General features: G+C 46.4%; 1 protein-coding gene across 2 annotated transcripts in view; it reads right to left on the bottom strand.

Annotated features, from left to right (window-relative positions):
• Positions 1-342: 342 nt before the first annotated feature.
• AP3S2 (adaptor related protein complex 3 subunit sigma 2) overlaps positions 343-26,604 on the bottom strand; it is a 56,549-nt gene continuing 30,287 nt past the window's right edge. For both annotated transcript variants that reach the window (XM_047738654.1, XM_047738655.1), the window contains 2 exons: positions 7,727-7,834; positions 343-6,045 (listed from right to left, as the gene is read on the bottom strand). In XM_047738654.1, coding sequence (XP_047594610.1) covers positions 5,917-6,045; positions 7,727-7,834 — 237 coding nt within the window. In that variant the 3' untranslated portion in view covers positions 343-5,916. The remainder of the gene's footprint in view (positions 6,046-7,726; positions 7,835-26,604) is intronic.

Here is a 26,604-nt window from a genome sequence, read left to right as displayed (position 1 = left end):
ACCCCAGTCTTAGAAATTCACCTATTCTTCTTTTTTATCATTTCAGCTGTGCCTTACGTCATGAGTTTGCAAAGGGCCGCTCATTTTCAGCAATGCAGAAGACAACCTTCAACCTGCTCTCTTGAAGCCGTGGCCCAATCCTAGGAGGCAGAGGAGGGCACCCCTGTTCCCAAGTGCTCTTAGGAGGCCAGGCTGATGTCAGAGTTGAATAACACTGTAAGATTTGCTCTAGCAAATGCCCAAAGATCCCAGTTCTCATGGGAGGTGGCCAGGCCTGCTTGGCCAGAAGCACTTACCCCAGTCCTGGCCAAACAAGGACTCCTTCCACTGTGCCTGCGGCACCTCTCATCTTCCCTGCAGACTGGGAGGGAGCCGCGGGCTGTATCTCCCACACTTCACATCCTACCAATCAGAGAAGTTTGCTCCTCATTATACGAAAAGCTTTGCTTTCCAGAGCCTCCCCCAGTTTTTCTACCTCTGGGCCAGGCCAGCAGCCTCTCTCAGGAGGCCCATCCTGGCTTCCCTCCCAGCACCGCAAAACCTCCTGGCTTCCTGCATCTTCTGCCACTCCGTCTGCCAAACACCCCACAATGACAGCAGTCTGAGTTTAGGGGGCCCTTCATGGTCTACAGGAGTTCTCTGTTAACCCCCAACACCCCCCGGGGCAGGAGTACCTGGTTCCTGCTTTTCTGGCTGCAGACACTGACCTTCTGCAGGATCTGGGCATCCCAGGGCAGGGCTGTAACCCTCACTCACTCCTACATGACCGCCTTGCCACTTGGCTGGAATCATCCTTCAAGTTCCCTAGTTGCGCTGCCTCACTTGGGAACAACTGTGAGCTCAACAGCCACGCCTTCTTAGTCCCCTGCCCCTTGGTCTCTACCCTAAAGGCCCCTTCCTTGAGGTGAGGTTGCTCCACAGTCTCCTCTCCCTCCCCCTGCCCACAGGCTGTGTCCGCACCCCTCCTGTCCGCTCTTGGCCACACTGCTCACTCCCACAGCTTCAACCCATTTCCTCTCCTGCCCACTCCCAGGCTCCCAGCTGGCTGGTGAACCTCTGCCCCAGTTACTCTCAGGCAACTCCAGTCTAATGTGTCCACATCCAAACTCTGGATCTCTCTTCCTCTCAAAATACCTCCTCCTCTCTCAAGTTATGCCTTCACCGGTCCTCCTGTCACTTGGGTTCCTCAGTCATCGGCTTTGCCTTTCTCCTCTCCATCAGCCTCCGGAGGCCATCACCTGGTCCCTCCCCTCCTGCTGCTCCCAACACCGCTAGCCTGGTTCTCCTTCCCAAAGGACTGAGCACAGGGCCCCGGAGAGCACAAGCTATGCGTTCTCGTAAGAAGGAACTGCTGTTTGCCTCAACCATCACTCACTCGACAGTTCCTGATTGAGCAGTGCACACCAGGCACTGTCCACACAGCACCAAATGGGGGATGGACCCCGCCCCCCTGGGGGGCATACATCCTAGCAGGGGACAGGAGCTACAATCCAAATATACAGTCTGCTAGAGTGCCATGGAAAAACAAAGTGCGGAGCAAGGGTGGGGATGCAGAAGAGTGGAGTCACTTCATGTGGGACGGTCTGAGAGGCCCCTCCTCTGTCCAGAGGGTGGCATGGCTCTAACAGGCTGAGGCCAATCACCCAAGTCGAAAGGAACCTACCTCGCACAGAAAGAGAACACTTTTGGTTTTGGTAATAAAAATCCAGGGGCCTTATTTCTTAATTCTTCGAATTGGAAACACTTGTTGCTATCAGAGATAGGGGCTTCGTGGTTTGTGGGAACAGGGTGGCAATCTGGCTGAACAGCCTTCTGTTAGTCTTAAATTTTGAACTACATGAGTATGTTTCCTTTTTAGAACATTAATTCACTGAAATAGGAAAGAATGTGCCTTTTAGAAAAGATTAATCATTTCCATGGAACTATTTTCTTAAAGGGGGTCTGTCTGCTATCTGCTGACTGTCTGCCAGACAACAGATGGGAGCCCTCCCATGCTGCTCAGAGGGCAAAGTCTCAAGCAGGGGAACAGCCACTTGGCAGCTCGTAAGCACAGCCAGGTGGCACACAGGGGAGTGTGGGCACTCGATGAACCACGTGCACAGTGAGACAGGCACCCCTGGGAGGCAGGGGCAGAAGGCGTGGGAAGCTGAAGAGCAGGCGTCCGCTGGAGCCGACAATGCCTCTGGGTCTCTCTCGTACCGAAGCGGCTCTCCATCCTGGCTATCACGTTCACTCCGATTTTTATCTTCAGGCACCACTGATGCATCCTATTTGGGAAGCCGCAGACAGATGGCTACACTAAGGAAACCCCCCTCTTACGGACTGGTCCAGGGGTGCCTGGGTGTCAACCCAGGCTGAACCCTCGGTTGAGGGTTCGACTCTTGGTTTTGGCTTGGGTTGTGATCCTGGGGTTGTGGGATCAAGCTCCACGGTGGGCTCCCCACTGGGCCAGGAGTCTGCTTCTCTCTCTCTCCCTCTGCCCCTCCCCCAGCTTATGCGCTCTCTGTCTCAAGTAAATAAATCAATCCTGGAAAAAATAAAAATAAAAGGCTGGTCCATGAGACAGGATTTAGCCGGCATGCTCCCCTGGCTCTCTGGTGGGGCTGGGGCCAGAGAGCACTTTGCTAGGGTGGCTGCATGGAAGGGGGGTGGAGGGGAAGGGCTGGCTCTGTAAGTGGCAGAGGCCTGAGTAACAGGGACTGAGAAGACTCAAGAAATCCCAACTTAACCCTCAATGTAACAAGCAAGGGCTGTGACCAGGCCAAGAGGAAAGGTAAGTAGCTAGATGTCCTTATGGATTAATGTCTGTGTCCCCCAGATTCCGATATGGAAGTCTAATCCCCATAAGTGAAGGTATTTAGGGGGGGCTTTGGGAGGTCATTAGATTTGGATGAGGTCATGGGGTGGAGCCCCATAATGGGACTGGCACCCTTATAAAGGGGAAGAAGAACACAGAGCCTTCTCTCTCTGCCATGTGAGGACATAGCAAGAAGATGGCAGTCTCTGAAACGGGAAGCAGGTCCTCCACTGGACATGAAATCTGTTGGTATCCTGACCTTGACTGGACTGCAGAACTGTGAGGGATGTTTGTTCAACCACCCAGTCTACGGTCTTTCTGTTACAGCAGCTTGAACTAAGACAGGCTGGTTAGAGCATGGCCAGAAGGGCATGATGGGGGCTGCTGGCGGTAGGAAATGGGTTTTTGTCCTTTAAATATCCCATATAACACAGCCACCAATTCGAGTCACTACAAATTCAGACTGCTAGTCACTCAACGTGGGCACTCAGAGCTCCTCAGCAGAGACAAGATCAAGAAGCTGAGTCTAACATGCACCAGGCACTTAGAAACTGCGTAACAGAAGAATTTCAGATTTTAATTAGGGGCAGTGAGCACTGGAAACCCAGTACTCTGTCCACTTCAGGAAACCCTCAGTGTAAACTGTGTAGGGCCAGGAACTCCCAAATCTAGACCCAGTCCCTATTTTCAAAACTCACATCTCTCAAGCAGCAGAATCTGTATCCTTCTTCAAAAAAAGCATACAATTTCCTTTTAATTAAAAAAAAAAAGAAATTTATGGTTTTGCTGGTAGCAAGCAATAGGTCTAGCTGGATTTGCAGGCAACCTCAAGTACTTAATGAACAATTACTGTGGTTTGTCCAAAGGGATGGAGCTTTCCAATAAAACAACAAGCTGAAGTTTTAGGCTACTTTTAGAGGCTGTCTGGGAGGGGACTGGGATGCTGACTTGCTGGGGGGGGGTCTATGGGACCCGTCAGTAGTCTGTGGGAACAGAGCAGAAACCAATGGTCTCTGGCAGCTAAGAACATTGGAAGATTGTCCCGGGAAATGCAGGACATCCAACTGTCCTGAAGTAATATATGAAACCACAAAACGAAGAAAGAAACTCAAGAAAAATGACTAGGTTCTAGCTTTGTGACTCTCAATACAACACTTAATACTCTGGTCTACTGTTCCCTCATCAGCACAACAGAGCACATATGGGGTCTCCAGTGCTTGCCCTCTATGACACTGTCACTGGCCCTGTGAGCAAACCAGGCTCTGCTTCCTTATGTATAACAAAGAGGATTAAATCTGGAAAAGCCATTGAACAGTGAAGAAAATGGACTTCGGATTTAGGCAAGCAGAGTCTCAATTCTTAGCCCTGTGTGACCAAAAGCAGGTTACTTGACCTGAGTCTTATTCTCTTCACCTGCAAAACGGAGCCAATAATGTCTCTTGTAAGGACTGTGGAAGGATCTCGCTCACACCACCTTACAGTATGTGTAAAGTAAACACCAGTCTTTTTCGTCCTTTCTTATTCCACATTCAGCAAATGTGAGAGAGGGATGTGAATATCCTGAAATGCCCATTTAAAAAAATTAAGCCTTCAAAGAATGCCATCAGCGGTGACATCAAATAACCTCCATCTCCTTCGGACAGAAGAGGGCCAACCTTCTGATCACCACCCCTGTCTCCGAGGCGGTCAGGTAAGGCCTGAAAGGGTGAAAAGAAGAGGCTTGGGGAACACTGGGCACTAAGCACAGAGCATGGCGGTCCTATCTAAGACGGGCTCTGCAGCAGCAGCAGCAGCAGGAGCAGCAGCAGGAGACAGGCGAACAGTCTGGGCCCCCGCCCACAGGCACGAGAAACCCCCAGGCTGGGAGATTGTGCCGTGACAATGCAGTGAGCTCCCTAAGGTCCTGAGTCCTGGCCCCCAAGGCAGTGCAGGAAGAGGCATTACTCTAAGGTGCAGTCTGAGCTCTAAGTTAACCACAGAAATAAAGACTCATGACATGTGAAAATGTACGCCTTTCCATGGGAGGATGTCACCTGGGGGGGGCACAGCGCAGGCCCAGAGGCAGAGATCAGGGAGGGGCTCCTCCCACACGAGGGAGAAGATGCTGCGCTCCCACCAGGCTCAGCTAGCACACTTCCCGTGGCCCCAACCTTCCCCGTGCCAGTTCTAGAAAGAGAGTAATCCCAGCTCAGGCTCTCCTGCTCCACAAGCAGGCGCAGAAGGCAGTGGCTTTCCTGTATGGAGAAACTCATCACTTACAACACAGCAACTGATCTGTCTGTTCCTCATGAGAAGAATGTATTTAAACCTGGAAAGAGTCAGACATCTGAGATATTCCACACATTGTCAGCTTTGCCTTCCACAGACGTGGGGGCTCCCCACTTTGGTGAAGGGCCTTGTGGCTGTGCTGGAGCAACAGCCATGGGGAAGGGGGTGCTCTCCCTACTAGCATGCACCAGGTTCATGATCTGGGTTGCGTCCTGTGCAAACAGCGCTAGGACTGTGGCAGTGAGGGAAACATATTCTGAAGGCGGTGGGAACCAGGAAACTTGCCTATAAAAAGGTCTCTGGGCATGAAAACCCTAACAGAGCTGAGGGCAACTCTGGTTCTCATCAAACTCGGCCCTTGTTTGCCACTGACCACATATCCTAACTGAGGGTTTGGCCCTGTTCTAGCTTCGGCACCTCATCAGCAAGAGTGAATGCCACAGGACCTCTGAAGCCTGACGGTGCTAAGGATGAAGACTCTAGGCAGAGAATGTCCTAGTGGTGGGTTCTAGGAAGCAGATGGGCCCCCAGACAGCGCCTGGTCCCTTGAACTGGCTACATGCGGGAAGTAAAGGTATGAGTGGTTGGGCACGCAGATCCCCACAGAGGAAGCCAGGGTCCTCCCACATCTGCAGTGGCCACATGTATCACAGGCCGGCAGGTGGCATATGTGAAAACCAAGCCAATGCTAGCCATGAACCTGAGACACCCCCCACCCCTAACTCCACCAGCACCCCAACAGCAGCAGGGGGCAGGACCCTGGGGCCTGACCCTTCTAAGGCTCAGAGTGGGCTCTGTGGCAGGACTGGCTTGGCTTGCTTCAAGGACTGCAGTTCAGTAGCCATGGACCCTCAGACAAACTGGGACAGGTTGGGGACTTTGATGTTGAGATCACCAATGTTGATGTTCCGAGGAATCTCCGGTAGATTGATGTTTTTCACAGCAGACACGGCCCGGGCAGGAGCTGCTGAAAGGCCACCCTGAGGAGAAATGGGAAGGGACATGAGACACACGCTCAGTGTCATCTGCCCAACACTAAGAAACAAAAGTGACAGAGATCTGGAAAGTGTCCACACTGAGCACACACAATGCACGCTTTGATTTTTTCTCTTTATTCCCCAAAGGTAGCCAGCACGATGATCCCGAGGGTGACAGGGCCGTGGGGTAGGGACCCACACTCTGCACTCCTGAAGGGGTTGTGTAATATGCAGCGCTGTAGCCCCAGCATCGAAGAGCGCCCGCACGCCACAGGTGCTCAATAAATGCTTGCTGCAATCACTTGAGACGGTTCAACTGAGTCATAGTATGGGGGGCACTTTTCAGGCTCCAACACAACACCTTTCCTGAACAGACTGTGTCTTAGAGACTAGTGCAATCACAGGGAAATTCTTACAAGGAAAAGGAAATTCAGAGCTTAGGGCCAAATGCTTGCTGACTAACACCGTGAGATGAGTAAGAGTTGGCTTTGGAAATATCATGTGGCAGCGAGATAGAAGGACAGAGGTCTGATGTACCCACAGCCATGGAAAGGCTGGTAACAAACACAGGGGAAGGCGTCCATGGTGGGCGCTCCCCTCTGGCTCTCCCACAGTGCACAGAGAAGGGGAGAAGCCAACAAGATTCTCAGAACCATTTCCTCCTTACTGACTGCTTTCAAGACACTGACTCCAGTTCCACTCTCGTCCAGCATGTTCCATTCTTCTGCTTTCCAAACCCCTTGCCTCTGACTCACTTACTATTCCTGGAAGCTTCCCGGCCTGCCTCCCTAAAAGAACTATCGTGCTACTCTAACTGTGGTCTGGAAAAGGTTCTTCAGCAGGACGGCCAAGCCTCATGGACAGAGGAATTTCTGGTTTTGCAAGATCAAGTTCTGTTACAAGAAGCAAGAAGCTCTTGAAGACACTCAACTCACTAAAGTGGTAACTTATTCGGCTGTTTCTGCCACACGTGAAGGTTTATGACCATAGCCTCTGCTCTCTGGGAAGGCTGATGGAGGCGATGGAGAGACCTCAGAGGGGTAGGATGGAAATAACTGTGAGCTTTTTTTTTTTTTTTTAAGGTAATCTCTATGCCCAATGTGGGGCCTGAACTCACAACCCCAAGATTAGGAGTCGCACACTCCACCAACTGAGCCAGCCAGGCACGCCTACTGTGAGCACCAGGTGGGGATGGGCTGGGGTATGTTATTTGCAAATCCAGCCAAACTCTGCTACAGCTGAGGAGAAGGCTAACTGGAAATAAGGCAACTGGCATCTGTGAGGTTCTGAAAGCCACCATGAGAAATGGCCACTGGGAGATTGGACTGCCATAGCACTAGGAAACCACATTGGGACCAGAGAAGGGCATTCTGGCTCCCTCCAGGATACACAAAGCTTTGAAGGGAGGAATGACAAACCACAAACATGGGCCATAATCCCCCAAGCCCGGAGCTGTTCATCTTCCTGAGCCAACTGACTTTTCCGTTCACACTTTTGGCCTTAATTCTTACGTTTTATTTTCAGCACTGGCCTTCAAATCAATTGGTTCTGATGGACTCAAGGAAGAAAGAGGACCGTAAACATGTCTAAGGTTCCCCAGCAACACAAACCAACACATGCGTCCATTCCCCTTCTGCCCCAGGCTCTTCAAACCGGCCAGGGCAAAAGGACGGACGTGACTCACCTCGGATTTCTCCAGCCTGTTTTGAGCTTCGATCTGAGCGACGATTTCATTCATGTTGGTTTCCAACACCATCCCACCCATCACCACCTCCTGAAGGATGTAGTGCACCTAAAGGGGAAGTAAAAATAAGAAGGGTTAGAGCACCATGTGGTAGCTGGGGTGTGGCCCAAATGGGCCACATGAGGGAAGTGAAGGTATGAGTGGCTTGGGCACATGAGACCTCATGGCCTCTCTGGCACCAGCCCAGCAGTCGGACCCGACACCAGCTCCTGATTCCCAACAGACACCTGAGCCCCTGGGTTATCGACCTCCCAAGTGAGCCCAAGCAGATGGCCCCAAACCCTGGCATTCCCTAACACGGATCTCTTCCACGAGCAGTGACAGCTGAACTGCCTGGCCACACTCAAGGCAGGGAGGTGGTGGCTAAGAGCACAGGCTCTGAAGTCAGACAGACCTTGTCTAAATTTCAGCTCTGCTCTCTGTTAGCTGGATGATCCTGGGCAAATTATCCTTTCAGTTCTCCAGCTTCCTTCCAGAGTTGTGGTGAGGACTGAATGCGATAACCTGTATCAAACACCTGGCCTGGCATCTGCCCACAGCAGCTTCTGAATGAACTGGGATGGCCTTCATTACCAGTATTGGCATCATCCTCACTGATGCATTCAGTCAGTGCAGCTGTGGCAGAACAAGCCCTGCCCAGTAGGATGTCTCCCAGGGTTCCTAAGACAGACCTTCCGCCTGGGCTCCACCGGATGCAAAATTCCTTTGTACTTGTCCTCATCCCTTTCTTAGAGCTCAGGTAAGAAACCAGGCTCACACCTGGGCTTGGGTCCATCTAGCCAGTACTCCCTAGCAAAGGTGAATCTCGGTGTGCCAGCAGAGCCGCAGTGCTGACTCAACCACTGTGCTCCACGGTAGCAGGAGGGCTGCCACGGAAATCCCCAGAGGGTCAGGTCAAAGGTATCCACGGGGTTCTGTAAGCAGGAGTGGGACTTCCTCATTCAAGTCAAACCCTGTCAACATGGCCTTCATGGTGCTTTCAGTCATGCTGGAAAGACCACAGGTACCACCTCATATTGTTAAGTAAGCACTAAATGAGCAGTTTGAGAAGGAAGAGGGCAGTGGTTAGAGAGACCAGACGTGTTCACTGAGATGGTGGGAGGACTGAGCCGGGCTCTGCCATCGGAGAAGGATGTCAGGTGAAAGGCACTGGAGAAAGCAATTTGGCTGGTGTAGGGTACAAGGAACATCAGGGTCTGGCTGGAATGGCAGATTTACCAAGAGGCTAGAGACAATGCTGACAAGGCAGTTTGGGTCTAAAGTCTGGGCACTACTGCCATTTGGGGACGGATAATTTTCTTCTGGTGGGGGCGGGGCTGTCCTGTGCATTGTAGCATGTTTGGCAGCAACCCTGGGCTCTGCTCACTAGGTTCCAGGAGCACCTCTCCAGCTGTGACAATCCAAAATACTTCCAGACATGGTCACGTATGTTCTGGCGAAATCACCCCCAGCTAAGACACACGGGTCTAGCATCTAGACTGAACCGTGGAGGATCTGAGCGTCAATTTACTCTGTAGGCAACAAAGAGTCAAGATAAAAGATGTGTCTGTGCGTTTGTGCATTTTTGGGCACATCAGTTCTCTGTCTTTTGCCCAGAGTTAAGTGGAGGGAACGCATTAAGACATAACCAGGGTACATCTTCTGGCCTCAGGGAGGAAGTGTAATGAAAGCATGCTCAGCAAGGGGTCTGCTTGAGATTCTCTCTTTCCCTCTGCCCCTCCCCACTGCATGTTCTCTCTCTAAATACATAAATAAATAAAACCTTTAAAAGCTTATGTTTAGAGACACCTGGGTGGCTCAGTCAGTTGGGCATCTCCTGGGGTTCTGGGATTAAATTCCACATTGGGATCCTTGCTCAGGAGGGAGCCTGCTTCTCCCTCTCCCTCCTGCCCCTCCCCCTGCTTATGTGTGCGCACGCTTTCTCTCTCTCTCTCTCTCTGTCAAATAAGTAAATAAAATCTTAAAAAAAAAGCATATGTTTAAACACAAAGTATGTATGCTTACATGGGGCTTTACAAATCACTTTTCTTTCTTCTTTTTTTTAAGATTTTAGGTAGAGAGGCAGGCAGAGAGAGAGGAGGAAGCAGGCACCCCGCTGAGCAGAGAGCCCGATGTGGGGCTCCATCCCAGGACCCTGGGATCATGACCCGAGCTGAAGGCAGAGGCTTTAACCCTCTGAGCCACCCAGGTGCCCCTCTTTCTTTCTTTTTAACAATACTTAAAAAAAAAAAAAAAAAAAAAAGATTATTTATTTATTTATTTGACAGAGATCACAAGCAGGCAGAGAGAGAACGGGGGTGTGTGGGGGGGGAAAGCAGGCTCCCTGCTGAGCAGAGAGCCCGACTCGGGGCTTGATCCCAGGACTCTGGGATCATGACCTGAGCCTAAGGCAGAGGCTTTAACCCACTGAGCTACCCAGGCGCCCCCTACAAATCACTTTTCTGTCTACACAGACACACTCATGCAGCACTCTTAAATTTTATACAACAGGAATTATTTCATTACTTAATGCAAATGGAGATTTAATAGCAAAAAGCTCATATTTAGGTAACTAACAAAATGTTAAACAAGACTGATCTTAAAATTATTTGTTAGGGAACTACACCGTTTTTATACTTTCCCATCAAGAAATCAGCCTCTGAACATAATGTGGTGGTTCCTCAAAAATTTTTTTAAAGAAGAACAGCCATATAACCAAACAATTCCACCACTGGGCATATACTCAGGAGAATTGAAACCAAGGATTCCAAAAGATACTTGCACACCTCTCTTCACAGCAGCATTATCCACAGAATAACCAAAAGGCAGGAGCAACCCAAGTGCCCATCGGTGCATGAAAGGATAAGTCTGACGTATGCATACAAAGGAATATTATTTGGTCTTAAAAAGGAAGAAAACTCGGACACCTGCTACTGCATGGACGAACCCTGAAGACATTATGCTAAGTGAAATAAGCCAGAAACAGAAGGACAGATACGGCATGACTTCCTTATGTGAGCTACCCAGTAGCCAAAACCAGAGGCAGAAAGTAGAACAGTGGTTGCCGGGGCTGAGGGGAGGAGGGAACGGGGACTTGTTTGATGGGAACAGAGTTTCAGTTGTGCAAGATGAAGAATTCTGGATCCAGAAGGGTAGCACAACCACATGAATATGCTTAACACTACTCAAAATGAAGATGGAAAGCTTTACATTACATAAAATTGACCAGTCCTCCTAGTATTTTATTCCTTCGTGGGGGAATAATTTATTCCTTCATGGGGGAAGTAGAACTTGTTGAGCATCTACCGTATGACGAGCACTTCATACGTAACTCATTTTAATTTTAGAATAGCCATGTGAAGTAGGTAATATGACCTTCACTTCATATACAAGGGAAGTGAAATATGGAAAAGTCGATCAACTATTTCGATGTCACATGTATCGGTAGCAGCACAGAGCACTGAGTCTAGGTCGGCCTGCCTCTGGAGCTCACGTTCTACATCCTTTCCACCAGGAGGCCTCAAACTCCCAAACTGTGTCTTTTACCCTGACCACGCCACACCCCTAGTCCATATGGAAGCATTTTAAGACTTGCCTTTGGTTTGTCGGAGATCTCGTATGAATTCTTCCATGCTCTATCCCAAGGCCTAGAACACTGCCCAGTGAGGAGGAGGCACGCTGACTGAATGAAAAGGCTTTTCGTAAGTCTGAGTAGCATATTCCTGGGCTTTAGGTGCTTAGAAGGTGGACGGCAGTGTGGCAGTGGACGCTGGAAGGAGAAGGTGTAGGAGAAGGCCTAATACAGACTACCATGGGGACCAGCCTCTGGTTAATAGAAAATGTCAGTTAAGATTTCTGATTTGAACACTGCATCATGAAATCATAATTTTAAAATTCCATTCAAGATGTGTTCTAAGTGCGAAAAGGAGAAACAAAAATGCAAACTCTTGTTTTCAACAAAGCTGGAAGACAACCAAACTCCCAGACTCTAAAACAGCCACAAAAGCTGTCAAAAGCGGGGAGTTCAAACGAGGTTCCTTTTCTTTAGAGAAAGAAAAGAAGAAAGGATACTACAGAGAGGGGACATGGGAGCTGGGGAGAAAGACCTGCCGAAATAGACTTCCTGTAGGTAAAGGACGTGCTCTCTGGGACCGAAAAGATTCCTTGTTTTGAGAGGCAGGAACTTCATGGACCTGGAGCTGGAACTACCTGGGAAACCACACAAAGCAGCTATGTTCGCCTCACAGATGCCCATCTCTGCTGGGAGAGAGAGAGAGGGGGTAGATGAATTCACCCAGGACCCTCAAGCATGGACAGCGGCAGCCAGTGAGGAACGCAGACTGGGCACCTCTTCTACACAAGCATCCTGCAAACAGCCAGTCCCCAAAAACCTCACCAATTTAAAGAGGAGTTATAAAAATGACATCTTCACAGGATACAAAGATACAACAAAAAAAAATTAGGAAAGAAACTGGAAAACCAAAGGCAGATAAGACTAAACACCGGAAAACACTGCCACAGAGCCGATGAACGGCAATAAAATCTTTTTTGCAAAACTGAAAAAAGAAAACCATGAGGCAAGAACTCAGAGCAGGAAAATAAGCGCTCATGGGAGAGACAGGAAGACGACAGGGAGAAGAGAGGCGTGACTGGCACGGCTCAGGGAAGAAGCGGAAGGGAAAAACAAACCGAAACGAGGGTAAAACAAAAAGGAACAAAAGGGAGACGAGATACTGCGGAAAGCACGGTAAGGAATAAAACAGAGGGACATGGAAAAAAGCACATAAAATCAAACAGAAAAGGGGTTCAACAGAAGAGAGAGCAAACGGAGTTCCAAAAGACAGCCAAAGCCCGCAGCGTGCACAGAAAGGAGAACTGTAACTGTGGCGAACAAACAGGCACAGTTGCTCATAAACATTCCAGGAAGATCTCCTTCAAGATGTTTCTGAAACAAAAGTATCCACGTACGAAAGGGACACTGCATCCCAGGAAAAGCTGGCCCAGAACAGTCAGCGCCAAGCCAGACCCAGGCAAAAAGATCAAATCACATAAATGAGGGACAAATTCTTGAAAATTCCCATAGTAAAATTCAGGGGTAGCAGAAAAAGATGCAGTTACCTACATAATTCCCAAAGAGAGGAAGTACACCCCAAGAACTGCTCCTAGGGGGCTGCTGAGCCAGAGTGACAGCATGGGAAACACTGTTCCCGAGAGTCTTTCCAGAGAAATCTACAAAAGGAAACACCTCTGCCAGCCAAGAAGTGAGGGGAGACAGACTGGGCACCAGAGTATGCTTACAGGCTGGGTCAGGCTGAGGGGCAGAGCAGTAAGAGAGCCCCATGCTATGTGCCCTATGACGTCGAAAGACTAGCGAAAATCAGAAGACTTGGGGCCAGCAAGATCTTTCCTGCTGACCAGAGCTGCGTGCCACTTTTCCTGCACTGAAGTCACCCATATGCATCAGTTTCTCTAAGCACAGGGAGACTCAGACCCCGCGAAGCAGTAAGTACGTCCTCCTTCCGGATGTTAGGAGCCTCCACCTCTAGTCTTCTACAGCTATCTTGCCCAAACCCGATTCAGCTTCCTTTCCTTTTTTACCTAATTAGGCTTTCCAAAGTGTTCGTGAACCTTAGTTTTCATAGAACAATTCTTTTGCTCATTATGGTTTATCTGTATATCATTAAGTTATGTAATTACAATACCAGTTTGACTGGCATCACCAGGTCTACGAATGCCACAGCTGACGTTTGGTCAGCACAGTGACTCATGTGTTATAAACGAGCAAAGGATGAGGAACTAAAAAGGTCAGCTTTCCAGCTGCCCAGGTTCATCTGACAAGTCAGTGAAGACCCCTTCCACTGAACGTGAAGTGCACTGTGAAAGAGGAACGACATTTCTTCAAGTGCAGACTGAGGGGACATGAGAAGGTTGGAGGCTGCTAAGCATGGGTGTGTACAGAAGGCAGCCGAGAATCAATACTACACACATACACAGGAATATGACTCAGCAGTAAAAACAGATGAGATCTTGCCATTTGCAACAACACAGATGACAGACCTAGAGGGTATTGTTCTAAGTGAAAGAAGTCAAACAGAGAAAGACAAATACCATATGACTTCAATCACATGTGAAACTTAAGAAACTAAACAAAAACACAAGGAAAAAAGAGACAAAAAAACACACTCCTAAAACCAGGGAACAGAGGGGTCGCCAGAGGGGAGGTGGTGGGGGAGGGGTGGAACACAGAGAGGATCCAGAGCACACTTACCATGGGGCGCACTGAGTAATGTACAGAACTGCTGAACCATTTTATCGTACACCTGAAACTAATCAAACACTGTATTGTTAATTACACTTGAATTTAAAAAAAGAATCAATACCAAAATCCTGTACCTAAGAAACTAGATATAGTCAGATCACAAAGAATGGTCCTGTTAAACGACCAGGAGGTGATGGATGGCCTGACCTTGAGGACAACGGCAGAAACCCAGGTGAGTACCTCAGAGAACACTGAGTTAAAAGTACCAAACCAACAAAGAGGCACGGGAAAAGGAAATCTAAAATCTGAGTCATGTAGAGGGCAATAAAAACCACAAGATCAGAAGAAAGCAAAGAGCTTAAGGCCCTCAAGAGCCCTAAACCCAGCCTAACATCAATTGCACCGAATAAACAGGAATTATCAATAATAATTCATTGTTCTCTGCTATTTTGACAACCATCTAAAACAATGACAACAACAAAACTCATTCAAAAGTACCTGTTAAGAGAATTTAAACAAAAGCACTACTGATTTCTTAGTGCTTAGTTCTCAGCAAATCTAATGGTAATCTGACCTAGGAATAGTAACAATTAAGAGTTTCAACGAACGTGAGATTAAGATAACCCCAATAAACCAACAGGCCAACTTGATGTAAGAGGAAGGCAACAGAAAAAATACTTTGGGTGATGAAGGCGAAATCTTAACAGGTAAAATGCTGGAAACTCATATTTTACAAGATCAAAGAAACAAATTTATGGCCACACTTTAATGAAGAAAGCTGTTTATAATTCAGTCCTATTTGAATTTTTCTTTTAAAAATCCCTCAAACAGGGCTCCTAGGTGGCTCAGTGGGTTAAAGCCTCTGCTTTCAGCTTAGGTCATGATTCCAGGGTCCTGGGATCGAGCGCCTCGTCAGGCTCTCTGCTTGGCAGGGAGCCTGCTTCCCTTCCTCTCTCTCTCTACCTACTTGTGATCTCTGTCTGTCAAATAAATAAATAAAATCTTTAAAAAAATAAAAATTAAAAAAAAATCCCTCAAACCAATCAAAAAGTAAAATACTGTTGACCACAGAACAACACAGATTTGGACTCTGTGGGTCCACTTATATATGGATTTTTTTTCCCATAAATACACTCCAGTACTGTTCATGTATTTTCTTTTCCCTATGATTTTCTTAGTAACACTTTCTCTTCTCTGGTTTATTTTATGGTAAGAATATGGTATAGAATACATATAACATACAAAATATGTTTTAATCCACCATTTATATTATTGATAAGGCTCGGGGACAGTCAGAAGTTAGATGTGGATTTGTGCTGAGGACCAGTGCTCCCAACTCTACATTGTTCAAGGGTCAGTTGTAATTACCAGAATCAAAGTACCTATTTCTCTGGAGTGCCTGGGTGGGGCAGTCAGTTAAGCATCTGTGTTCGGCTCAGGTCGAGGTCCCAGGGTCCTGGCATAGAGTCCTGTGGCTGGCTCCCTGATCAGTGGGGTCTGCCTCTCCCTCTCCCTCTCAAATAAATAAATAAGATCTTTTAACAAAATGTCTATTCCTCTAAAGGCAATCTAGCCTGCTATCAAGCCTCTGTACTACCCTCCCAACACATCTGGACAGTGGTCTTCCTTTATTTATCTTTCCTAGGAAGCTGTCACATTGTCCTCCCTCCCCTGAAGATACAACTTCTAGAACTGGATCCTCTGGGCATCTAATTTGGCCTCACTGCTCTTTCGTATGAATATAAATTAACTGTCTGAGACCTCACCCGTCTTGTTCTCTAGAGGCAATAATAAGTGTCCTTTGGGATGGGGATCTACAAGTTTGTGGCTTGTAGTGCTCTCCCAGAAGTTTTTCTGTGACCCAGTTCGTGAATAGTTGAAATAGGAAGAACAAATCTGGGGCGTGCTGATGATTCCACAGTGCTTAGATACGGTTCTGGGGCTCCAAGGAAGTGTAACTCTTCTGTTCTGAAGACCTTGAGTCAGAGGTTCTGGGCCAACAAAGGCTTGGCCAGCAGTGACACTGCAAAGATGCAGAGAAATGGGAAAATGACACCAGTACCAGTCAGAGGAGTTTAGTGACTACTGAACCTGCTGGGACTCCCTGAAGCAAAGAAAGCCCTTCTCCAAACTAGAACAAGGGCTTATACTGCCGACGACTCAGCGATTTCTAATTCTAACCTGGACTACCTGTTACCATTCTTTATGTTGATCCTGTTGAGCAATTCTGTAAAAATCAGAGACATTTCTTCTAGGATTGGAGGGGCTGAATACCCACAGCTTGGGCCAAGTAAACTCAAGAAAGGCTAAGGGCTCTCTGGGCCAAGATAATCACCCTCTTCTCAGTGATAGTACTGGGGCCTGTGGGCATTTCTACCGAAGTACTTAATTCAGTCCTTTTTTTACTTGTCTGCCTCTTTCCCTCAATCATGATTTTCCTTGAGAGTAGATTCTTTTTCCTTTCTTTTCTTTTCTTTCTTTTTTTTTTTTTTAAAGTTTTTATTTATTTATGGAGCGCTTGGGTGGCTCAGTTGGTTAAGTGACTGCCTTCGGCTAAGGTCACAATCCTGGACTCCCAGGATCGAGTCCCACATCGGCTCCCTGCTAGGCAGGAAGTCTGCTTCTCCCACTGACCTCTCTCTTCTCATGTTCTCTCTCTCTCTCTCAAATAAATAAAATCTTAAAAAAAAAAAAAAGATTTTATTTATTTTAGAGAGAGAGCACAAGCAGGGAGAGGAACAGAGAGAGAGGGACAAGCCAACTCCCACTGAGCACAGAGTCCAATGTGGGGCTCAATCCCACAACCCTGAGATCGTGTCCTCAGCCAAACCAGGAGTTGGACGCTCAATCGAATGTACCACCCAGGCGCCCCTGAGGGTAGATTCTATGCCACATTCATCTCTGGGTCTCCGATGCTAAGCACTGTGGTTGGTAACAGCAGAGCCTTCATAAATGCTGGCTGAGTAGATAAAAGCAGCTCATCTTAGTCCAAAGTCCTGACTGTGAGAAGACATGGGCTTTCTGAGTTGGCCTGGCTTTCCATTCTGGCACTGAGAAACAAGCTCTACTGCCCAGGACTCAGAGTTCACCTCTACAGATAAGAGTGGGTTAAAATAAACTTGCTAGTTTCATGTCAGGATCGAGAGTCTAAGCGGGAACAAAAAAGTATCACTTCAAGGATAGCGATGTTCCTTAGGGACACAGCTCTGGAACTGCAGGGGATGGAGACTAGTTGGTTTCAACAACAACCCTATCCAAGGACAGAGGATTCCGGGATCTGCCAGAGTTCTGTTCTTGGTTACATCTCTCACGGAGGTCAAAAAAGTTCCGAATCCAGTCCCAGGTCAACAGAGATCATCATTAAAATCAAACTGATCTGGAGCCTAAAGATAACAAACAGGACATCACTTTTTCATCTAGTCAAAACACACTCTTCACACCTTAAACTGGCCATGTTTCATGAGTTTAAGCACTAAACTTAACAATGAATTTTTCTACAGATACAATAAGTAAGGTTCTCACGCTAGCAGCCCACAGAAGTGGACTGAAATCCATAATGCTACCTAGAATGTAGTACCACCAAGCAGCTTTGCATCTACATCTAAATACCACAAATAATACTGCTTCTTTAGTAAAATGCAGTTCTATATTGGGACGGCAGGAACCTATCTAGCAGAACTCAGGCAGAGAGGATTGGTAAGATGTTCTGAGACACCAGTGGCACATTAAGGCACACCATACTCCAAGCTTAATCATGACCACAGAAGCCTCTAGATGAGATCAATCCCTCCCTAGGTTCTTACATTGGAGGACAAAAGCCTGTAGTACAACAAAAGGTAAGGGCTCCATCCCCACTTTCGTATTGTTCTAAAAACAACTGTGTCATCACACAGAAGACAGTAAAACACTAACCAAATACAAGAGAATGGTCATAGTGCTTGTACTGGAACAGGAGGATACCAATATTTTAATACTTAAGTTTTAAGGAGAAGAATCACTGATAAGATCTACTACATTGAAAGCTAAGTGCTGGGGTGCCTGGCTGGCTCAGGTAGAAGAGCACGTGGCTCTTGATCTTGGGGTTGTGAGTTCGACCCCATGCTGGGTATAGAGATTACTTAAAAAAAAAAAAAAAAAGCTAAGTGTTGATAATTTTTTTTTTACCTCTTCTTGGCTTGACTGGTTTCATTAATTCCTGGGAAAGACCCCTGGAGAGTAAGGAGGGAAGAAACTCTTGGTAGGATGAGATGAGCAACACCTCCTTGTTCATGCTGGAGGGTAGTGGCTCTGAGCAGGCCAAAGTGTGAAAGGACATTGTAAGTGGGCTCAGTACTGATAAGGGGAAAAGAAAATCATTTGAGAGTCATCTTGGCACAGAGTCAGCCTCTAGTTCCCATATTATTAATTTTAGAGAGAAATGAAAAGGGGAAGAGGACATAAAAAGGCATTTCAGAAACCTGATATCTAAGCTGTCATCTCTCTTTTCCCTACTTTCATTCCAAAGTCCAGTGTTTTATCAGTGTTTTAAAACATGCTGAGGACTGCCCGTCCTCATCACGGTGGCTTGCCTTTCATCTCACCTGTCTACAAATGAACCATGGTAATTAGACTCAACAACCATTTGCTGAGTGTCTACGTAGATGTAACTGCAATGAACAATATGGACCACACACAGAAGTACTGGGCATAGCTGGTTCCACTGGGAAGTTGATTCTCTAGCTAGAGACAAAACACTGCATGAAAGAGTCAAACATTAAATCACCATACTAAGTTATTTTAATGGAAACCTTCAAAAATGTAGAAGATATGAATAGACATTTTTCCAAAGAAGACATAGAGATCACCAATACATACATGGAAAGATGCTCAAAATTTCTAATCCTCAGAGAAATGCAAATCAAAAGCACAAGGAGAGGGCGCCTGGGTGGCTCAGTAGGTTAAGCTTCTGCCTTCGGCTCAGGTCATGATCTCGGGGTCCTGGGATTGAGTCCCGCATTGGGCTCTCTGCTCAGCAGGGAGCCTGCTTCCCTCTCTCTCTCTCTCTGCCTGCCTCTCTGCCTACTTGTGATCTCTGTCTGTCAAATAAACAAGTAAAAATCTTAAAAAAAAGCACAAGGAGATCACCTCACATCATTCAGAATGGCTAATATCAAAAAGACAGGAAATAAGAAGTATTGGCAAGGATGTGGAGAAAAGGGAATTGTCATGCACCGTTGGTAGGAATGTAAACTTTTGTAGTCACTATGGAGAACAGCATGGAGGTTCCTCAAAAACCTAAAAAGAGAACTATCCTATGATCCAGTAATTCCACTGCTGGATATTTATCTTAAGAAAATGAAAACACTAACTTGAAGTTACATGTACCCTCATGTTCACTGTAGCACTACTTACAATAGCCAAGACAAGGAAAAAATCTGTGTCTATCAATGTATGAATAGATAAAGAAATTGTGGAATATATATATATATATATATATATATATACACACACACACACACACCGTGGAATATTATTTGGCCCCAAAAAGGGAATTTTGCCATTTGTGACAACATGGATGGACCTTGAGGGCATTATACTAAATGAAATAAGTTAAAAAGAGAAAGACAAATACTGTGTAATCTCTGTTACATATAGAATCCTTTTTTTAAAAACAAATTATTTATTTGAGAGAGAGAGAGCTTGCATGCATCTGTGAATGGATAGGAAGAGGTAGGGGGGAAGGATAGGGAGAGGGAAAGAATCCCAAGCAGGAGCCCCACACAGGGCTCGATCTCACAACTCTGAGATCATGACCCGAGCCGAAACCAAGAGTCAGACACTCAACCGACTGAGCTATCCAGGTGCCCCTCTTATATATGGAATCTTTAAAAAACAAAAAACAAAAAACAAAAAACAAAAAAAAACCAAATTACAAAAAAAATAACCAAGTTCATAAATATAGAGGACAGATGGTGCTTGTCAAAAGCAGGGGAAAGGGGATGATGAAGAGGGTGGGAGAAATGTGTCAAGGGGGTCAAAAAGTTAAAAAATTAAAAAAAAAAAGAGAGCAGTACAACATGTGCATAACTGGTATGCCAGAAAAAGAAATGGAACAATAGGAGAGAGAAAAGATATTCAAAGATTAATAGAAAAAAATATATAACTAGATTTTATATATTGAAAAGATCAGAAGATATCCCAGAAAACCTGATGCAGAATTATTATTATTTTTAAAGATTTTATTTATTTATTTGACAGACAGAGATCACAAGTAGGCAGGGAGGCAGGCAGAGAGAGAGGAGGAAGCAGGCTCCCCGCTGAGCAGAGAGCCCGATGTGGGGCTCCATCCCAGGACCCTGGGATCATGACCTGAGCTGAAGGCAGAGGCTTAACCCACTGAGCCACCCAGGCACCCCTGATGCAGAATTATTAACACAAGACCAGGAGCTCCAGGTCTTACATTGTTTTGAGGGGTGAGAAAACTGGAATTTGGAGATCGACGCACCAGGCTAAAATAAAAAGATAAAGGATAAGCAAGTCCAAAGAAGCAGCAGCAGCAGCAGAAGCATTTTACGATGCATGCTTGTGTGTATACACTTGCCTGTGTATAAGTGAGATACATGACAGCAATGACACAAGGGATAGCAGAGAGGCACCAGGATTAATTATTATTCTGTTACTCTAAGGTATCTGCACTGTCAAAAAAATGATGCTGTAGAGAAGTATTACATAATAAAACTCTTGATAAACTGGGTAGACAATGGTAAGGAAACAAAAAGAAGTATGCTTCACATTCCTGTGACTTTTAAAACAAAATACGGCGAACACAATTTCGTTTTTTTCTTCAGTGCTCATTGCTATTTTCCGTTAGTGAATGCACTCCGACTCCGAGATGCCCCTGAGAACGCGGCCACAGGGCTGTCTGAAAGCAGGCAAAGAAACAACCTGCTTCGTAAAGTTCTATTTTTCTCTTTTCCTTATTATGGGCGTCTCCTGAATTACATGTATGACCTCCCTTAATCTTCGGATGGAGAAAGGACATTTGCACTGTTCTCTCCAGATGTCTTCTTGTCACGTAACTCCACAAAGCTCAATCCCTTGCCCATGATTTTCTCTCTTTCTCACACTCGTACGATCACACATTCTTTCAACGCAACAGGAATGAGTCTAGGGGAACCTCATGATTCCACTTACGTCAGTTGTAAGCCACCCGCAGAGACAGAAACACGCATAGCCCCACACCCCTGACATCGTCTGTAGTCGTCCTCCGCCAGCAGCACTGGAGAAGTGGCCGGCTCGGGCAGGGGCCACAGCCCGAAAAGCCGTACTGTATCTTTAAGCATGAAAATCAGTCCAGGCACCAGATGATGTTTACGAGAGGCACATGACAGGCGTGAAAGAGCAGAGACAAAGAAGAGCCCATTTCACACTCACTCCAGACACACAGGAACTGAGCAGAAGTGTGGGTGGGATCCCTCAGGATCTGGAACTGTTCGCCTCCATCTTTTTTCCAGATGGTGAAAGTCGAACCCGTGTAAGCTAACAATGCACGTGCGAGCCCAGTGTTCTCCCTACACACAAGATGATGTGTGAGGGTTGAGGCGTTCACTCATTTTCACCCAAAGGATGTGACCCGTAACAACATCTGCTTTCAAATATGCTTAACTTCACAGAATGGGGAGAGCTAGAAGGAGGAAAGGAAGATAAGATGTGAACCTTGTCCTCAAAGAGCTCGAAATCAAGTTCAGGAAGATAAAGCATGGAGGAAATGAGCTGTAATAAAAGGCAGGCTGTGACAGTACTATGACCCAAGTACAAAACGCTATGGCAGTTCAGAGGGTGGGTCTCGAGCTGGTAAATGGAGAAGGCATCTGGGCAGAGGGGACGGCACATCACCCTGCAACTCATGAACTATTCTCCGTGCCTTGCTAAGAATTTTTTAAAAAAGGATTTCTCACTCGCTGGCTTCCTGTCTGACACTGTATATGTATAGCTGGCCGCAGCAAAGCGTGCTCATTGCACAGTATTCCTTCTTTCCTAATTTTTTTTCTTTTCCCCAAAGAATGCCTATTGTGAGCTGCAGGGCTCTAAGTCAATTTTTAAAGGGTCCCAGCAGGACTTTTTCTTGCTCGTCTGCTGTTTCATCCTCCTTCACTCCCTGCCTATCTCCAGTATTCTGCAATACAGGTCCCAAATGTTAAGCAAAGTACTGGCAAGAAAATGACCCCGGCCTTGCCCTCTTGAGTTTTATCCTCTCTCTGACTGGTTAACTGCTAACAAACGTGACCCAGATCCCATCTCTTTCCACACTGAGGACGCTAGAGCAGGAGAGGACATGAAGGGCTGCGTGGGGAGAGTGAAGGCTCTGGAATCAGCAAGTCCAGGGTCTGAATTCTGTCTCTGCTACTTATCAGAATTGTGTCGCCTTAGGGAAACTGAGGTTTCCTATCTCTAAGCTCAGTTTCTTCTGTAAAATGGGGAGAACTAGAGTTCTCATCTGAGAGGCCTAACCTAAAGACAAAGTAAGATGATGCAGGAAATAAATGAGACATTGTATTTCAAGCACTGAGCTCTTATGTGACTGACATGTAAATAAGTACCTGACGGATACTAGTTAATGCAGTAATTACGATCAAAGTCATCTGGTCCAACCTCCTTCCTAAAGTAGGAATTTATTCTTTTTTTTTTTTTTTTTAAGATTTTGTTTATTTATTTGACAGACAGAAATCACAAGCAGGCAGAGAGGCAGGCAGAGAGAGAGAGGAGGAAGCAGGCTCCCTGTCAGAGAGCCCAATGCAGGGCTTAAACCCAGGACCCTGGGATCATGACCTGAGCCAAAGGCAGAGGCTTTAACCCACTGAGCCATCCAGGATTTATTCTTTAGCTCTTGAAAGAACAGATCCTTCACCTAAGCAGAGACAGCTCACTGGGTTCCTAAGCTGTCCAGTGTACTGTGGAGCAGCAGTAACCATCAGAATGTTCTTCTTAACTGCTCTGAGCTGCAACATGCTTGGAACCACTTCCATCCCCTGGACTTACCTCTGCCCAGTGAAGCAGCAAAGAATAAGTCCCTGTCCTCTCCTCTGGGATTCTAGCACTCTTTTTAATCTGACCAAATGGCAGACAGTCGGGTAAGAGACAAACAATTATTTGGCCATCAAGAAAAAATTCCAAATGCCATGTTCTGATCCACAAACCTGTTTCTAAGGAGATAAAGTTCCCGTTCCTTCTAAAGTATTGTTCCTGGGATGGCCATGGACCCTGCTCCGCCCTCTCCAGCCCCTTACGAGCTGGGTCAGAAACTTAGGAAGCTATGACATCCTTAAAGACAAGTTGTATCAATAACTCCATACTGCTTAGCTCAAAGTTCAGAACAGGAAATGGGGAGAGCTGAGCCTAGAGAGGCAGGCTGGGACAGATGTCAGAGGTCTTTGTAAACAACACTGAAGGGGACTCAGTACCATCCCTTTGACAGTGGTCCCCAACTCCTTCTACACTCATGAAAACCCATTTGTATGACACACATGCTCAATCACTCAGGAGTCATTTCACACTCATAAGGGTTCATAAGAAGCAGGGCAAGGAGTGAGGCATATCCTCCTCTTCTATAAGACTCACTGCTGTGTAGGGTACAGAGCCACCGAGTAATTCAAACAAGGGAGGAAGACAGTCAAAATATATTTTTAATGTCATTAGGCAGGTGTGTAAAGGATGGATTTAAGGGAGTAACAGTGGAGCCAGATAGAACAGTGGGGGGAAAAGGTAAAAATAAAGACAAGATCACCATGTATTGAGCGTGGCAATTACAAACTCCAATCCTCAAAACAACTGAGAGTGCTGGCTGTAACTGTACTCTACCAAAGCCAAGTTACCGTACTCCACCGACAATAAAATACACCATTATTTTATGTACCACTAAATGAGAAAAATGTTGCCAATTTGACTATGAAATGTCAGTGATGTAAGAAAAATCTTGCCTTGAGATGTTAAAATAAAAAATATTACCAAAAATGGGAGTCCAAGAATCAAAGAAGTATGGTATCATTCCTGTTTTACAACTACAGACAGTGAGGCACAAGGAGGTCTTCAAGAAGGTTGCCTAAGTCACACAATTAGAATCCAGCAGAGCCGGAAGTCTGTAAGGCCACTTCAGGCAGAAGCCCCTCAAGGAACAAAAGGCTCTTCTGTATCCATCGAAAGGTTATCTATCTCCCAAGGGAGCAACAGCAAATCTCAGAGAGTCCTACCCTGAAACTAGCGAGCATGCACAGGTCAGAAACCTTCAAAGTCAAAAACTAATTAAAATCTGTTTACAAAAAGAGGCCTCTAGCTGTGCTAATCAGACATTGTATCTGAAAAGTATTTTGAAAATTGAAAAAAAAAAAAACAAACCCATGAACACATACAGAATTAGGACATTTATTACATCGACCAATCAACTATGTTTGAGTGCTCTGTGCTGTTTAGAAAACCAACACAGCATTACAAACTGACACTATTCCGACAGTTTTCAATATAGTGGAAACAATTAGGACTAAAAACGTTAGAGCAAGGCCAAGAAAGATAACTTGGAGAACCAGAACACTGGAGTTCAGAGAAAAATTCATCAAATGTAAAACTTGGGTTGGGTCTTGAAGCCTGGAAAGCTTGACAGGGGGATGTGAGGGTGCTGGGAGTGAAGAGGGACTGGTGTGGGCGCAGGCAAAGAAGTGGGAACTGGCACTGTGTGTGTGGAAGACACGTCTCATGGGCCTGAGTGGCCTGGGTCCCCAAGCACAGAGATCCTAAGGGTCAGGAGGCTCCATGATCCAGAAATCCTTGGAAGCAAAAGGGAAGAATATCGATTAAAGGGACAATGGGAGAAATGTTTTCTATGGAGGATCAGACCAGTGAGGAAGGCTGCGGGAAAGACTGGATTTAGTTGCTGGAGCTCTATGTTAGTTACCTGGATTTAGGTCACGGAAAGAGAAAAAAAAAGAAAAAGAGAAGAAAAGGTAAAAGTGGACCTGGAGAAAATACTGAACGAAGAACTGAGACCACCTGGTGATCACTTAGAACTAGGAAGTAAAGCAGGCATCCCAAGACTTCATGCGTTAAAGGAGAGGATGTTGCCGACAGACTGGGGATGTTGAGAGAAGATACTGGGTGGAGAGGGTAGTGGTTGAAGGGTAGGCAGGAAAGGAGGTGGAGGAGGGAGGAGAATATGGGTGGTCTGGTGCAGCAGCAGGTCATCCACATGAAGGGATATCATACACTCTGGGAAACACAGCCATTAGCTTGGTCAGAATGAAATGCAGATGTCATGGGGCGCCAGGGTGGCTCAGCGGTTGGGTGTCTGACTGTTGGTTTTGGCTCGAGTCATGTTCTCGGGGTTGTGGGATTGAGCCCTGTGTCAGGCTCAGCCCACAGTATGGAGTCTGCTTGGGATTCTCTCCCTCTCCCTCTGCCCCCGCCCCCACTTGTGTACGCGCACTTTCGCTCTCACTCTCTCTAAAATAAAATAAAAGTCAAAAGTCTTTAAAAAAAGGAAAGAAAGAAAGAAAGAAATGTAGATGCCATCGCCCATCTAGATTAAAGCACGTGTTAACTCAAGGGTAAATGCACAGAGAGAAAATCAGCAGGGTGCCCGGGAAATGAGATATGGGGCACACACCCATTTCTCTCTCTATAGGTAGGAAAGGAGTAGCAGTCTTAAAGTCCAAAAGGTTGGGCCCAGTCAGCAGAGAGCCTTCCATTCCTTTCTGGAGGTTTCCATAACTAACATCATTAAATATGATACATACAGGGTAAATTCAGGCACGCGGAGTCTGAAAATCTAAAGGGCCACACAGGGAAATGCTCAGCTCCTGGCTTTGACAGGATGACTTCTCTTCAATAGTCTCAGCAGTTAAAGCAGTGGGGTTGGGCCAGGGCAGGCCTCTGCTACAGCTGCTGAAAATATCTTATGGTACCATGGTACAGACCTGGCTAACATCACAAATGGGTTCAATAATTTGTTCTCTACAGAATGTGAACCTTGATTCTTGAGGTCATTAACAGGTAAGGCCACAAAGATTTCATGGTGACTGGGAATTAAATCTAGTGTATTGTTTTCACCAGGCCTGCAGATCCATCTGCCTTCAGACTCATAAACGTATCCTAAGGCACACTCTGGGCCATTAGCCTTGCTCTGGCCACACTCCCTTGGCCCTCCGCACTTGTGCTCTGGGTGTAAATAATAGTTCCTAGGCTAGGGTGAAGGGGCTAGTTTGTAGACCATCTATTAATTTATTTGGCTTAGAGCTCAGACTTTGCCTTAGAGCAGCAGAGAGCGATTTAACTGTTTACCATGCTAGGCAATAAGGCTTGGAGAGAGAGAAAACTGCCTTTATTATTTAGTGCAGTGGGCCTTAAGACACCAAGTCATAAACAGGCAATACACGCACATGGTACATTTCTCGAAAGTCATTCCCTACACTTACACAGTTCCCCTCCGCAGAGGCAGAAATTCTTACTAAGTTCTTCTGTAAAATGACTTACAGTGACCAATCTGATCCTCCTTCCCACCGTACCTCAACTCCTATTACTGAGAACCCCTGAATGACTTGGGAGTTAGGGGCAC

Source organism: Lutra lutra, chromosome 7 (assembly GCF_902655055.1).
Source record: "Lutra lutra chromosome 7, mLutLut1.2, whole genome shotgun sequence".
Lineage (NCBI taxonomy): Eukaryota > Metazoa > Chordata > Mammalia > Carnivora > Mustelidae > Lutra > Lutra lutra.
Note: the sequence above shows the minus strand (reverse complement) of the source record. Positions and strands in the feature narration are given on the sequence as shown.